A 17,760-nucleotide genomic window follows, 5' to 3' on the forward strand; every position below is an offset into this window, starting at 1 on the left:
GGGCAGTCACGACAATATATACATATTTTAACATGTAATAAATAATGAGCAATCGTTAATAATAGTTGTAACAATTTTATCTTAGAAAAATATACGCCCCTGAGCGTTAGACAATGAAGGCTAAACATACACAGAATTATTATCATGAAACTTCTATAAACATCACAATCATAAGATTACATAGAACAACTAACAACAAAGTACTTAAAGAACAATTACCTGCTAATTAGTACGGGTTAAACACTTTTAATTTTTCACTGTTTTGTCACACTGCACGCCGATAGTCTTACTACCCATCTCCACACTGTTCTCACTTCAACTACTTATGTATTTTCACCGTACACCGATCATCTTACTTTTCATTCTCCGCTGTTCTAACTTCAACTATCTTGGCTTCCTTCCAGAATTCCCCACCTAAACGTTTGTTTTTGCGCTTCCTTCTACCAACTGTCAATNAACTTACCTCAGTTCAAAAATAATTCTCTTAAAAGTTACACGGTGTTACAATGTAATATTTGTGCTCGTCTGTTCTAATATTTACCGGTCGGGAGGTCACGCTTGCGAAAACAGTTACCTGAGATTTTGTCCGAGCAAAACTATTTCCATAGAAATAACCCTTGGATGATGCTTTTAGAGGAATGGTTTATTTCATTAATTATCAAATTTGTTCGCATGTAGCGAAATATCTAATATACAGGGTGTTTCAGAAAGACCTCCCGTAAATACAGGAGGTGATAGTACGACAAAAAATAAGATTTTTTTGTTCTATGAACTATATGTATCGTCTATATTCTCTAGTTTTCGAAATACAGAGCGACAAAATAAAATTTTTTTAAAGTTTCTAAACGACGCGAAATATGTTTATGAAATTTGGTACTCCGGGGTTTCTGAGGATGCCAAATACGTCTAATTATTTTTTGAATATTTCATAGAGGGCGTTAGTTATGCTACATTCCTATTAGGTACATTTTAAGTTCTAATTGTTTTAAGGTTAGGTTTTTACCATTCGGGCTCCAATTTCTAATTATCTAAACTTAATGTACTTCCTAATGTGGACGATTTTAGTGACTGTAATTAGTCATTACTAACTACAGTCACTAAATCACTAAAATGTTTATATAAGATCAATTAGAGTTTAAAATATTACTAAGAATGTACGCGTTGTTTATGAGACATCCATCAATAAGTTTTGACATAAGCCTACTTTGAGAAAAATCACTTACTTTATACACCGTAATTTTGTAAGAGTTCAATTAAAAGCCTTTTTTCTCGAAAACCGTCCACATTAGGAAGTTTTAACAAGAGTACATTATTTTTAGAAAATAAAATGCTACATTAGAAATTGCACCCCGAATGATAAAAAACCTAACCTTAAAAAAAATTAGAACTTAAAATGTAAATGTTGTCAAAATCTTCCGTTTCCCAGATGCGTTCAATTTGGTAGCTTAAACTTTTTTTTTTCGGAGTAACAAATAGAACCTTCTATGTTGACACGTAATCTATAAGTTGCATTTTTTATACATAATCCGCAGATAATACATAAATATAATTGTTTTCCTAAAAATATGTATAAACAACAAAAACATTTTTAGAAAGAAGGCTCTCACCCCCTCCGTACGCGGCTGATGCAGCAAATAAAATGTTTGAAGATCATTATTATTGTTTTTCACGCTTTTATAACGTGTTTGAATCAGATTTCAGATGAGAAACCAGTTAACTTTTAACACCCTGTAACTTTTGTAAGTTGATTTGCATTCATTTATTGTTTTGATTTGTGATTGCTATATGACCATTGTTTTCCTGCACATCCTGTGTATAAACTGTGAAAATTTTCCGATATTATTACGCTTCGTTAAAAAGAAACATGTTAAATTTAAAAAAATATTTTTAATTTGCTTTAATAATTAAACATTGTGCAAAATCTGAGGCCTTTTTCTAAAATTTAGAGCTTCAGTGACGGAGATACAGGATATCTGTAACATATTTTTCTAAAGAAAATAGTACACCACTTCTTTACGGTAACAATCATGATATTTTTATTTGAGTAAATGCTCAAAAATATCTCCATTTCCACGAACACAGGCACATCTTTTTAGCAACGAAAATGTAATTTGTTCGAAATTTATTGTTTATTGTTTCTTTCTTCTAACTGCTGATTGTCACCGTAAAGCAGTGGTGTACTATTTTATTTAGGGAAATATGCCACCGATTCCCTGTATCTCCGCCACTGAAACATTTAAATTTTAGAAAAAAGCCTCAGATTTTGGACAATGTTTACAAAAATACATGTGTCAAATTATTTCACTTAAATTATTAAAAAAAGTTTAACAACTTTATCTTTTTAACGAAGCGTCCTAGATAAAAACTTTATAGGAGACTCCCCTTAAAATTCACCAAAGAATATGAAGTTTCTTTTTTTGTCACCGTTTGTGAATCACCCTGTAAAATGTTTACAAAAAATAAATTAATTTCCCACAAATAGTTAAAAAACAATAACCAAAACAAGTTTCAGTGAAAATGTACTGTATGCACTTGTGTAAATTTTGACCCAGGGCATTTTTAAGTAGTTATTGATGGATCCACTTCGCCAGTATAGTACGTATCGTTAGCCTTTGAACGCCTGTATACATAGCAACTTGACTAGTAATTATTAAAAGGAAAACGGAAAATAATAAATGAATAAATGATTCCCAGAATACTAATTAGTCTGAAAATAAAACGTAAGTTTTGTTAAATATGTGTATACTACATTAACAACTTCAAGGGATAATGTTGAGGACACACTACATTCACTATGTTACTAGTATAAAAAAAATAGCAAATATATACAGGGTAGGCCATTTTAATCACTCATCCGGATATCTCTGCCCATGTAAAGTCTAGCGAAAAATGTTTTAGGCAAAAGTTACTAGACTCGGAGGTGGACATGTTATGGTGACATTGTCTATGACCTTGAAGACCATTTTCAAGGTCAACTGACCCAGGATTCGGAAAGAGCGGGAAATTCTACGTTTAGATGATATACCATATGTGTGCACCCAAAGGTGCCCCCAAGGGTAAGGTTTGGCAAAAATTGTTTCAAATAAAAGTAGCTTGACTCCGAGGGGGACATGTTATGGTGACCTTGGCTCTGACCTTGGGCGTGATTTTCAATGTCATTTCAAGGTCAAATTTAGTTTTTTACAGGAAACACTTAGTTTTGACCTCGGATTCGAACAGAGCGAAAAATTCTATTTTAATAACACTTATTATGATAATGTAAATGTTTGCTGAATGTTGTACGAAACTGTAAATGACAAATTCAAACATCGGTTTTAGGAAAATAAATTTATATTAAAATTAATACAAATTAATTACAAATAAAATTGACCTTTTTAGACGACCTTGAGTGGTCAACCGACCCCATGTCTGATATATCGTCTGAACGCTCTTTCCGAATCCAGGGTTAAAAATAGGGGTTCCTATTTAAAAAAACAAAGTTGACCTTGAAATAACCTTGAAAAAGAACTTCACGGTCATAGGCAATGTCACCATAATATGTCCCCCTCCGGGTCCAGTAACTTTTGTCTGAAACATTTTTCGCTAAATTTTATCTGGGCAGATATCCGGGTAGAGGGGTTAAAATGGCCTACCCTGTATAATACGTATCTACGCTATTTTAATGTAAATAGATGTAATAGATATTTTTAAAACATTTCTTACTTCAATATGCGTCTAAAATTTTCTTCTACTTTGATACTTTTGATATACAGGGTGTGTGTACAGAAAACATGGTCCAACGCTCGGGGGCAGATTTCCAACCTAAAAACAAGATTATTTTTTCATATCAATATGGGTCCGATTTCGCTTTGTTCCTTAGCTACAGGGTGTCCAAGTTTTAAAATGTGTTTTTTCCAAAAATCTATATATCTACTTGGAATTAAATGAAATTTGGATAACTAACATTTTACAACCGAATGCACATTCCTAAGTATTATTATGTTGAACATGAATTACAGAACCCGACTTAATCAAAGAGAAACACCCATAGATTTCTACCTCTAGGGACATGTAAAATAGCTTGTTTATAAAACTCCTGTCACTTCAAGGGAAGATCTTTGGCAGCGTTATCAGACGCATTCGCTTTAATTCATAAGACATAAGAATATTTCGACGAGTTAGAAAAACCATCAAAAAATGAATTCGGGGTTGTATTCGAGCTGAAGGTGGACACTTTCAACATTTCCTGTAAAATGTTATATTATATGTTTATCGAGTCGAGTTGTTTATTGTATGTACGTTTACAATTCATAATTTTAGATAAATAAATAATTGTTTATTTTAATATTACATTTAAAATAAGAGTTAATATTTTATCAAAATTGAGCTAGAATTTAACACAAGTAATTATAAATTAGATATCTCAACGGAGAACCAACTTCTTCTTTGATTAAATCCAAGGGCTTGCAAGTAAGTCCGATCCTGTAATCCACGTTCAACATAGTAATACCTAAGAATATATATTCGCTTATAAATAGTTAATTGTACAAATTTTATTTAATTCCCTCAACTGAAAATCTAGATTTTTGGAAAAAAATATATTTTATATTAAAACTTTGACACCTTGTAACTAAGGAACGAGGCAGGAACGAGGCGAAATCGGACCCATGTTGATATGAAAAATTAATCTTGTTTTTGGGTTAGGAATCTGCCCCCCAGCGTTGGCCCATGCTTTCTGAAACACCCTGTATTTAGTGTATAAATTTAAATCAATGTACTCTTCATACTTTCATAGGACTGTAACGTCAGAACAAGTAAACATCAACCTACCATATTTGTGTTTTTTAGTCTTAGGATTAGTCTACTTTATGCTCCTGAAATTTGAACATAACGGTATGGAAATTTAACACAGCTAGCACAGCACTCTATCCTAATGTAGTATCATGTATTATTAAAATATTGCTTGCTTTTAACGCGTATAGTTAATGTAGAGAACATAACGTCGCACAAATTATTATTATCTAGTTTAATCATCCATAAAGAGAACTATTTCTATTTCACCATCATATATTCACTAAATGGGGAATATTGATATTTTTTACAAACTGATTTGAAATATAAGCTGTAATTCCTTTTTGTTCGTGCTGTGCTTATAGTTTTTCAATAATAAATTTACTTAAAATTGTTAACTGGTCATTGCCTCCTTCACGCATTTTTGTACTTTTTAATTGAATTTAAAAGCTCGTAAGTAAAAAAAAATGATTAAAGCATAATTAAATAATTGAATAACAGCAGCGTTAACCGGATTTTTAAAATGAATTAACTAATTAACGAGTGCCTGTTGAGATTGTTAGAACGCTTTTTGGGCACAGCTTAACATATTAATTTTTATAATTGGACATTACAAAATTCCTTTATTTCTGTTAACGTAGATGAAATTTAATTAGAAATGAAACAAAATACATTTCAAAAAATATTGTGCCATGCTTAAATTGAAACAAAAAGCTTAATTTTATATTAATAACTTTAATCTACAATTTATTTTTAAAATTCTTTGTATTGTTCCTATTCTGTTTTTATTTGACTTTTGATTAATAAATGGAAGCTTATGTGAAATGTTTGAATATATTAGTTTTTAGTTTCCTTTTACAGGCCATATTTATAGATAATTTCTATAGAAATATAGAAAAGAAAATTCAGTAAATTTTCAAAAACCCTCTACACAAAGTATTGCTCATGATTAGGCAATCCTGAAAATTTCAACTCAATCCGTTGAGCGGTTTTCAAACTGTATGATTTTTAAAATGCGAATATTTATCTCAGTCGTGGCAATGCAATGACGTCATCGCATGGGACGGTCAGCCGGCCTGGCGCGCGCCGTATGCTACTTTCAGATGAGTTTCTGTATCTGCAGACTATAGAACCGTTGCAGTATCTACCACATAGATGTTTTAGCGTTTGAGTATATTGAATTTAAAAAATGAAGCAAATTTCGTAAAAGCAGATTCTTCTAATTTGCCAGAAGTAGGTTTATAATCGTTATGGATTTTTTCAATGAAAGCCACTACTTTTTCAGTGCTGAGATGAGAAGAGTGACAATACAAAGGTAAAAAAGGTACGTTTCAATAACGTGTAAAGCTTATATATAAAGTACGTTTGTAGCGAAAGTTTTGATGTTTTTGTACAATAAGAATAGTAAATAAGGATAAGGATTTTTGGACGAAACCGTTTCTGTCACAGGTTTCAAAGATTTACCTAATCAAAATCAAATGTAAAATTCTTATTACTATTTTTATTCCCATGAGAAACTACATAAATCTACCTAATATCTTATAAATATATTAATAATATATATTATTTATTATTATGTATTTTTATTTAAATACTTAGTACACTAACACAAGTTTAGTGTTTCTAGAGGATACAAACGTGTTTATTACATACCTAAATTACACAGGGTAATTTTGTTGCTTTCAAAGTAAGTCATTTTTCAAATAGAAGACATAAAAAAACAAATCAGAGTAGAGACTAATAGACTATTAATTTTAGATCCTCATGATATGCTAATAAATATTTTCTTAGGTGTATTCATACTAGTGCTTTCACACTAGGGAACAATATATTATGTGTAATTTTTTTCTGTTCTGTGTCTTCCATATTGCTAACCAAAATTCGGTATCTTATGGTATCATGCGGTAGCGGTTTCCCATGCGGTGACGTCACACCCGCCGCTTCAGTGGATACTCAGCGCGCCAGTTTATGATTTTTTTTAATGATTTGTAAGCGATATAAAATTCTAGTTTTTTTTGCAGAGAACCTTAAAATTGCAATATCTTTCCGTTAAGCAAATTAAAAAAATATTGTTGCATGAACCCATTCTCTCTAACATCAGTGTACCTAAATCATGAAATTAATAAAAAAATAATAATAAAAATATAAAATTATTACCTGTCATTTCAATAAATCTCAGTTGTTTTTTGACTAAATTCGCGATTAATATTGAATTCAGAATCAGCAATCCTTAAACAGTATCCCTAGTGTAAAGGTATGAATGTCAATCATGAGAATATAGAAAACGGTTAAGGATTGCTGAAATTAAAAAAAACTTGTTCCATTAGAGAACCACTGCAGCAATGTGAACGTCCACAAAAGTACATTTTTATATTTCAGATATTTCAAAGAACCAAAGAAAGCTCAATTTGAACCGTTTTTATAATTCAAATAGTTTTATTTGGTTATTTTAATTAAAGTAATTTGTTGTTATAATTTTTTTCTCTAGCTTCCGGTAATGACTGAAATGTATTTAAACCGTTATGTAACAAATCACACAAACACCTCAAGTATCTCAATAAGGTACATTTTAAAAGAGAAAATTCATGAAAGAATATAAAGGTTAGAGTAAAGTCGGGGATTATGAAATATATCCGTTAATATGGAATACCATATTTTTGGCTGAACTACTAGCTCCATCTATGCTCACGTGTTATAATATCATTCAAATGAGTTCAAGATTCTCCCACAAGAGTGCTTAGTCCATAGGCATTAACCGTGTGGTCTTGTTGACAGCTGATCTGATTTCGGTGCACATAATAACTTTTGGTAAGTACATTAAAGTTTTATTATAAACACTTTTGAAGGTGCTTTCATTTGATATTATTGTTTAATTAGGTTAATGAATGATGTATGAAAGCTAAAATGTAGGGATACTGCTCATTTTAGATAACTTGTATTTTTTTTTTGTAACCTAACTCCCAAATTTATAAAGGCGGCAATTATGAAATAGTATCCCATATTACCCGACTCTTCGACGAAGACGACACATCTTCTGATGATTTAAATAAAAGTATCCCTCCCTTGGATGACTCTACTGATGATGAAGAATTTCCGAATATTGATAGTAACCCAGAAGACGATGCAGAATACCTTTTCTGTCTAGGACGTTTTAAGGCTGACTTAAGGGGAGAAATATGGATACGGTGCCTTAGATGCGAGCTTTGAGCACACGAACTGTGCGCCGATGCCGAACGCGATTACTATATTTGCGATTTTTGTAGATAGTATCTTTAATTTTGGAAATATAATAGTATTCCATAATACCCCATATACATATTTCGTATTACCCGACCATTTTTTCGGCAACCAGAAATGTACCTTTTTCCACTAACACGAAATTTTTTTTATGTATGTATTTTTTAACTTTGTTATTATAGTTCGATATAATAAACCTTTTGGCCAAGCCATTACCATTTTTTTTATTTATATTTTATGAAATACTGTTCGAAATAATTCGATAAATAAAAGTGGTATTCCATAATCCCCGACTTTACTCTATCATAAAGAAATGTTCTTAATAACGTCAGTAAATAAAACCAAATATGGAATCGAAAAGAATGATTTTTCAAAATATCTCAAAACATAAAAAATGTTTACCCCATTTCAGTAGTCTTCTAATGGCTCTACTTTTCTCTAGTTTGGGCTACCCTATATCTTTAACCATTTTCGATATCTGTATGATAGACATCCTTATCATGAACATCGTGTAAGTACACGAAATTGTCAATGAGCAATATTCCGAAAGTGGATGTCAATGGAAATAAACAAAGAGTTAAAGAAATATTTGCTTTTTTCGTACGAATAGGTACATATATTGATATGAAGTAGTTTTTGCAATTGAGCATATAATATCAGAGTTATATCGATACAATTCTGCTGCAATTCAAAAAATAAAAATGTTAAATAAGCATTATTGGGTTGGTGTAATAATGAATCCGTCCTAAAATGGCCATATTTGGAAAAGACAACGGAAAACCATATCCAATAAAGAAAAATTTTGTTTAAGGTTTTAAAAGATCATTACTTCTAAATACTATTTTACTTAATACATTATACTAATTCAAACATCATTTCTTTAACTGACGATATTGAAGGAACATCTACTCTGCGAGCTACTTGCCCCCAGCATTGAATTATATCAGCGATATTTACAGAACCTTCGTACGTGATTACAAGCCACGTGACCAGTCATTTTATTTGGAATAGTTATTTATATCCTTCGAGATTTTATTCAACCAATCATGATCGCATTATCGCGAGCATAAACGTAACGGTTTGTCATTGTTCATTGTAAACGAACCATTAATATTGGTAACTCTAATATTTAGGGAATTTTAGTTAACATTACCGTTTAGACCGGTTTCGGAATTATTGGTCCTCTTTATATGCTTTGAAGGTTCGCCTTAGTTCGAAGTGTCCGCCTCCACCACCAGATTGCAAACACACTTTTTCTTATTGGAATATTATTTTCTATTTTAAACGCAACTTCATCTTCAAGATGTTATTTTCTTAATTTATTTAATTATGTTTTAGCAGTATTAACAATATATGTTTACATATTTTTTATGTGTACTTTAAGTCTATTATTATTTTTGTATATGAACTATATTCAGATTTAGTTATTTCTTTGTGCTAACTTTTTAATTAAAATGAATTTGAAACACCACACTTCTGTTGTAAAAAATCATTAAGAAAGTACAATTTTTTATGTAGTTAACTTCATAGTCTAAGGAAATATGAAATTTTAACAACAGTATTTGTTATCTTCAAATATTTTTATTAAAAGTTAAAAAAATATATAAAAAAATTGAAAGGTTCTTATCTCGAAAATGGTGCATTTCGGACCGGTTTATATTTTTGTTCATATACAGGATGTTTCGCATAAAAACCGACAGAGAGCAGGGATATGTAGAGGAATCCAAAATATGGTGATTTAACGCAATTCACCTTTATACTAAGTACCCTTGAGAAGTTATAGGCCTTGAATGTTTCAAATTTCGAAAAAAATCAATATCTCAGTTATACTTGCCGCCGAGAGCATTAATCGACATTAAGTAGATTTCGTTACATCACCATATTCTGGGTTCCCCTACTTGCCCCTGTATATCAGAAAAATACTCCCTAAAAATTTCTAACAAGGCTAATAGATCACCCTGTATCGTTTCGGTTAACTTTCGTTCAAACACGTGGGTATTTGTGAAAAACGTTAAATACTCCTAATATTCTCGTGACTTTTGGACTATTTCTTGTGAAAATTGTTTTGATTGGAAACTCTCATATTCTTTCTAAATTCGACGTCGGCAGTTAGTTTTTGTTAAACTTTTTCAAATAGGTGGGAAATGCACTGTCTAAATATTAAAGTCAATATCTTCAATGGTTTTTAAGTAGGCGATCTAAAACTATGTTAAATGTTGATTCTTTGAAGAAAGAAAAAGGGAATCATTTTTGAAAATTTGTTGCAATATTGCTATTTCACTCTGTATTTATCACCGTTATTCAAAGAAAACTGATAGTTTACCTTACTATTTTAACCAAAATATGTTTATGTTATTAAATAGAATTTAATTTGAATAAACTAAAAATAAAATGTCTCTTCTACGCATTAGTAAAACTTCTTGCAAATATTATTCAAAATTCTGATCTTATCTAAATCCTCTGCCCGATTAATTTCGTGTGAATAAATAAGGAACAAACTTGCAGTTAACAAGGAGCAGCCCTTTAAAGACAAATGTTTCCTGTATCGCTTCTGGCAAGACGAGGAAGGTGCAACGGCTCTACCCCCCTTGGAAGATGTAGCAACCGCTGAGGACCAAATTCAAGACTCTTTAGGACTACTGATACACAGAGGACCAGACGCTTTACTTAGAATGATACTTAGGAAACAGTACGTAATAATATGTCATTAATTATATTTTAGTTTAGAATGTTAAAAGTTGTACCTATTGTAACCTCTTTTTTTCCTAAATGTAAACTTCAGCATATTAATGTCGGGGTTGTCCAATTTTTCCCCTAGATTATTTTGAGAACAATTAATTTTCCTCGAAACTCCGAAAGAGTTTAAGATTGATTGCCAGAGAGTTAATATTTTTTACTTTGTCATTTGCTTCTGCGCTATAGCAATTAAATGGCAACAAAGATTAGGTGATACATCACTTTAAAAATTCTTTATTTACTATTTCCTTCTTTTCAATAAAAAATAAAATCTGTTTTGAGATTTACTTTTAAAACAAAGTGATGTTTCAGTTTCCTATAGAAAATTAGTAGTCTCAAAATAATCCGGATGGAAACATTCCTTGGATCACTTTAGTATCATATATAAAATGTAAAATATTTCCTTCATTAAGAATAGAACATAGCATAGCGGGAAATTTATGAGGTTAAAATAAGTCAATTGGTCCAAACCTACCAAATACTGTTCCTTTTCATTTTACAAAATTTCCAAAATGTTTTAAATATTTCGTAAACGATTAATCAAGTCTAATAAATGTGTTTTATTAGAATATGATAACTAAAAATCTTTAAATTTTCAAAACGGTATTCATATTAAAATTTCCCACCTGGAAAATATTGGAATTAAAAAAAAACTGAGACACATCGATTTTCTTTTGAAGGGAGACACGTGATGGCGTAAGTTTTGGTGTCTTGGAAGCTACCCCTTAGGCAGGGGCATAAAATACCCTTAAACTTCAAATGGCACTCTATGTTGAGTGACACTTCATTTAAAGCTTTTTCAATTCTGCTCATGACGACATACGACTTTTTAAATTTTGGTTTGGGATAACGGCAATTTTGGCGGTTGACTCGACCATCCAGTTAGAACGTACATTAATAGGAAGAACAGATTGAATACAAAAATTTGGATTCCTTCAAGCACGATCACTCATTTCCTCACAAACCTGCAAGGGGAGATCAAGATCGTCCTCATTAATTTCTTATACCAATATATACCATTAATATTAAAGGGGTGATACTTATGAACTTTTAAAAATTCGGCGGCAACTAGGTACAGAAATACTTGCAAGTTTCCTGAGACTCAAATTTGGTTCAATTGCGATTTGACCCAGCACAGCTAGCTACCTGATTACCCTCATTACGTACGTCCTGTTCAAGTTGATGCTTTCTCTTTGCAGCCGATCCAACTTCTGAAAATTTTTGGACTAAATCCAGGACGTGTCGATGCGAAGTGTTTTTTCAGGATGACGATCATTAAAAATCTGTGTTGCCTGCCGTGCGCAGTCATTATTCTTGTAAGACAAACTAATTATTTCCACTTTTTCAGCAATTGTATAAACCATTTTCACGAATTGGAATTCAATCGACTTGATGATGATTTTACGGGATATTGTCTCGATAAGAGAAGACAAGACAATATTGTCTCGTTTAAAGTAAAACAGGTTGAACTGATAGAGTATGAAGTTTTTTGTATTTACATATAAACGAAAAATCAAAACATTTTTTTATGAAGAAAATGTTGGAGAATGTCATCAGATAACACCCGAAATGCTCGAAATGTTCGTTCGGAAGTGGAGCAAATATTTTATTATTGTATGGAAGCGCAGGGAAACCAATTTGAACACTTAATATAATAACATTCTTTCATTAATTGATATTTTGTCTTATTCCTTAAGTGACGATTTTATTGTCATATCCAAACCAAAATTCAAACGTCGTATGTCGTCGTGAGCAGAATTGGAAAAGCTTTAAAGAAAATCGACGTGTCTGAGGTGGGAAATTTTAATTGGAACACCCTGTCTGTATATCTATTATCAAAATGTATGTACACATTGCCATTGTCTTTTTGTTTTTTGTTAACGTTTTTACGTTTTTAAAACTATTCTTTAAAAATCTGCGTCCTGTTTCATTTGGATTAGATTTGCAGTACACTTTCATCAACCTGTAACTTTTTGTTAACTTCTTCTAAATTACTTTTTGCTTAAAATGACATACACTATCTCCCACTTCAGTTTCGCGCCATATTTTAGAAAAACCCTGTACCATAATAATAAAATGCTGCTTTTATTTAACTATAGTTACATGTTCCGTATTCCGTGATGTGATAAAGTTTGAGAAATACTACTCCAGACTCTAGTCTGGATCCTTAATTTGTTAGACCACCCATAAAGTCCAGACAGGTTATTAAAAAAATCTGTTTGTACATGTCTACCTTTTGTAGTGTTTAGTAATGTAGGTCTGTGTTTTATAGGAGCCATGAAAGGACACCAGATGACCTAGAGACAATATTCGAGGAATTACTTCACATCCGTGCGCTCGCTCATCTTTCCAACTCGGTCAAGCGCGAACTTGCCAGTGTCATCGTATTTGAAGCACATCCTAAAGCTGGCACTGTCTGTAAGCATTACCTCACATACTGAGAGCCAATAAGTGCATTTGGGAGTCTAAAAATAAATATAAGATATACAATACTTGCTCATGTAGAAACCTACTGGCTAATGGTGCTATTCTGTAATTTTCTTGCAGTGCTGTAAATTTATAATGATAAAAAATATCAAAAGATACAAGTGTAGCTTTTACAGGAATATACAGGCTGTCTTACGGTGATGGCCCATTAGAATATTTCAGAGACTATTTCCATTTGGAAAATTTAGGTTTTGGACTTTACAAATAAAATACCTTATATATTTTTGTATATTTGGATTCTACGCATAATTTGAGGGAAATCATCAAGCTTCACTATATCTATCTCTAATGGTCTCCGAGACATTTCAGTTCTTTCAAAAAAAGTTGCTTTTTGGTAGTCTAATTCAAAATTGCCTATTTTTACATCATGCAAGCTGAAGTATTGATATTTGGGAGGGAAATAGGGATGTCTGTAATTTATTATAGTTACTTTAAAAACTGTTTAATTTTACACAGGATGGCGAAAATTAAAATAACCCAATTTCTTCCGAGGATGGCTGTGAAATTTCTAGCAAACTTAAAAACGTAACAACCAATAAGTCATAAGTCATCACTTATTGTTAGTCTGACAATGGTAGTTAAATATTGATTTGTAAATAATTGAAAAAACCGTATTCAAATGTTGACGTTCGAAATTACTAAATTGTATTTGATTTCTTAAAATCCTTCTTAATTTTTTTCTGCTTATTGGTGGTAAATTGGAAAATATTTCATTAAAAATGCATGTTCTTTTTATAATTCCATTGCACTGCCCATGAATAAATAATAAATTTAAAATGTCAACATTTAAATACGTATTTTCGTTATTTTCAAATCAGTATTTAACCAAGTATCACTACCAGATTAACAGCAAATGATGACTTATGTCATATTGGTCATATTTATTTTAAGTTTGCTAGCTATTTCACAGCCATCCTCGCAAGAAATTCGATCATTTTAATAACTTATCACAACAACCGTCAATAATAAAAAAATTAAGAGAGGTGGGTATAGGGAAGTTTAAAATGGATAGATAGAGGGTAAAATTCTACAACAGTTTTTTATTAAATATACGGGGTGTTCAATTTAGAAAAACCAAGTTTTGGTGGTTCGAAGTAAAGCAAATTCGGTAATAAATTTTCACCACCCCGTGTAAAATTGAACAGTTTTTAAAGTAATTAAATGCCTATAATAAATTATAGGCATCCTCCTATCTCGCACGTAAATATAATTAATACTGTTTGCAATATTACTGATTTGTTACTAAAAAAAGTTGAAAGTTATCACTTACAGTCGCTGTAACATGTTACATAATAGTATCATAAAGTTTGATTGATTTGACAACAGCTTTTGCACGGTTGTTATTGGTTAAGTTCATGTTCTAAATAGTTTCATTTTTGAAACACAGGGTGTTAAAGTTTTTGAAAAGTATAACATTTACGTAAATATCTCTGAAAATATTTAACTTAAACTGATGAAACTTGGTCTAATGAATCCACTACGTAAATATTAAAATTCACTTAAGAATATTGGCGAAGATACTGGAAGACACTACAACTAAGGACCTCAGAATTTCGACACTACTGAGTATTTTGGAAAGTTGATCGATACATTTTATTCCTAATGTTTTTTTTATTAAAATAAAAAGTTTTCTTCTATTTTATTCGGAAAACGAGCATTTTTCAGGTGAATATTTTTTTAAATCTGAAATAAGTTTTTCAGACAGTTTAATAAATTAACAGTGATTCTAATCTACTTGTCTAGAAACAGCTCGAAGAATGTCTCAAAAATATAATTTTAATCACAATGTAATCATCAAAAGTACAAAAAATCATGAACATAGAAATTTGCACTTTTTGAAATTAAACAAAATTCTAAATTTCTCCGCCAATGATCTTTTTAGACCTTGAACAAGATTTATGTAGGCCACGGATAACTGGTCATATATTCTCTTTAATAAGGCACAAGAGAACACTGGCGTAGATTTCGGCGTTCAGGAGATGAAACTGACTATTTAGCACACAAACGCTTTTCAAACCCTCTTACGTAAAAACTCAATAAGGCCAAGAAAGACTATGAGAACCGCCTTATCACATCTGATAATAAAAGGGACCTACATAAATATATTCATAAAAATCTATCATCGACTGTAACCATTCCATCTATTAGAAAGGACAATAATACTCTGTCAAATAATAATCAGGAAACGGCTGACATCTTTGCTGATTATTTTTCTCTTAATCTTCCTGGTAGATCAACAACCACCAATTTGCTACAATGTTTAAACGACTGGACCATCACAATTGATAGTGGTCAAAGTGCTGACATCATATCTCTTAATTTTAGCAAGGCCTTTGACAAAGTACCCATAAAACGTCTCTGTTCTAAAATTGAATATGCAGGTATTAGAGGTGATCTTCACAAATGGATTGTTGCGTTTTTAAACAATCGTTTTTTCCGTGTGAAAATAGGAACTCACGTCTCGGAATACTATTCTGTTAAAAGTGGAGTTCCTCAAGGCTCAGTTCTTGGCCCATTACTCTTTCTTGCCAACATTGCCACTTAAATGCTCGCTGTATGCTGATGATACAAAGATTTATGGGAATCCTATTACTGATTATAAACTTTTGCAGGAAAGCTTGATTGCTGTAGCAGATTGGTGCCAAAAATGGTTAATATCGCTGAACTCCAAAAAATGTGTAGTTTTGCACTTGGGTAAGAACAACCCAAGATTACATTATCAAATTGGTAGCGTTCCAGTGTCAAAAGTGGACAGGCAAACTGATCTTGGTGTAGTGATTTCTAATGACCTCTCTTGGTCAGCTCATATAACTGCTACTTGCAATAAAGCTAAACGCTCGTTATTTCTTTTCAAAAAAATATTATCTACTCCCTAAATTAAAACTACTAATTGCTTATATAAATCCTACATAAGACCTATCATCGAGTATGGTTCAGTTGTGTGGTATCCAAATCTGATAAGAGACCAATTTCAAATTGAGTTGTTACAACGTGCCGCCACCAGACTTCCCTATGGTATTTCTCGGCCTTCTTATGGAGAAAGACTAAATATCTTCAAACTAATCCCAGAAATCGAAAGGCTTAAGCGTGGCGATCTGATCACCACATATCGCATTCTCCATGGCACATATTCCACAAATTCATCACATTTATATGTGTTATCTGCTCATACTCGACTTCGTGGTCACCATTACAAGCTTAGCCATCAGAATTATACAACCAGATGTAGGCAGTTTTTTTGAGCAACCGTATGTTTCATGACTGGAATTCTTTACCAAACAGTGTTGTAAGTGCTTCTTCTATAAATTCTTTTAAAAACAAACTTGATAATGTACTTAATTTTTAATAATTGTACCTGTTTATATTAGTATTTTTTTTGCTCCATATGTTTGTCATTCTCTTTAATCTGTAGTATTGTACCAATAGTACTGTTTTATTTTATATTGTATGCTTATATTTTAGATTTTTTTTTCATATTGTTTTTTGCTCTTGAGTTTTATAGGTTTTTACCTCTACTCTTATTATGTTAATAATAATAATAATATTGACAAATATGTTCATCGCAATAAAATTCTATACATTTTTTTACAGTCACAGTTGATTTGTTTCAACTGTCTGGAAAGATTATTTTAGACTAAAAAAATACTAGAATATCGAATAAAATAAAAGATCTTTTTTGAATGAAATATAACTATGAATCAAATCATTTAATCAAATTTAAAAAATATTAATGATTCCGAAATTTTAGGATTCTTAGTGGCAATGTCTCCTAATATCTCCACCACTGGTTAACAATTATATTCAGTGAAGAATTTTTACATTTACTTAGTTAAGTCACTAATTCAAGTTCACGTCAGTCATCTTCAGAGATATTTGCGTTAATTTAATATGTTTTAAAAACTATAACATATTTTATCTTTATCCGTTTTCATACAAACTTTCATTCTTAAATTGATTCGACGAATCACTCTCTAAAGTGTCTTTAGATACTTAAATTGCACCCTGAATAATATAAGTATAAAACGTACGTAAGAACATAAACAGATTGCATTAAATGAAAATTAATGTGAGAAATAAAATGTGATTGTTTTAATTGCTATGTTTTAAAGTTGTAATAAATATTCAAAATGTCTATCGTCACATTCAAAATATGCGCAGACTGTACTCTTTCTGCACTCCTCTTATTTCCTAAGGCAACATTTCTCTTACGAATTTGCTCTTGTATTCAATTACGCCTGAAATACACCCACATTTTCATATGGCATCACAAATAAGTCTAGAAAATTCATATCCGCTGATGGGCAGATCAATAATGAAGCCCATATCTAATCCAGCATTTCCAATTACATTGTAAATGTTGTAATATATACTCCATCGTGTAAATACCATATTTCTGGTGATATATTCAATGGAACATGTTCCAACTGAATTGGCAACGTCAAGCCGAAATAGTGTTATCTGTTATTCATCCGGGAATAATAATAATAATAATAATAATAATAATAATAATAATAATAATAATAATAATAA

General features: G+C 31.3%; 1 protein-coding gene across 1 annotated transcript in view; it reads left to right on the forward strand.

Moving 5' to 3' along the window:
• Positions 1–17,760, forward strand: part of LOC108912795 (rap guanine nucleotide exchange factor 4) — a 101,381-nt gene that overhangs the window by 50,200 nt on the left and 33,421 nt on the right. Inside the window, exons 5-6 of the mRNA XM_018718179.2 lie at positions 10,513–10,696; positions 13,016–13,161. Of these exons, the coding sequence (XP_018573695.1) occupies positions 10,513–10,696; positions 13,016–13,161 (330 nt within the window). The remainder of the gene's footprint in view (positions 1–10,512; positions 10,697–13,015; positions 13,162–17,760) is intronic.

Source organism: Anoplophora glabripennis, unplaced genomic scaffold, assembly GCF_000390285.2.
Source record: "Anoplophora glabripennis isolate ALB-LARVAE unplaced genomic scaffold, Agla_2.0 scaffold738, whole genome shotgun sequence".
NCBI lineage: Eukaryota > Metazoa > Arthropoda > Insecta > Coleoptera > Cerambycidae > Anoplophora > Anoplophora glabripennis.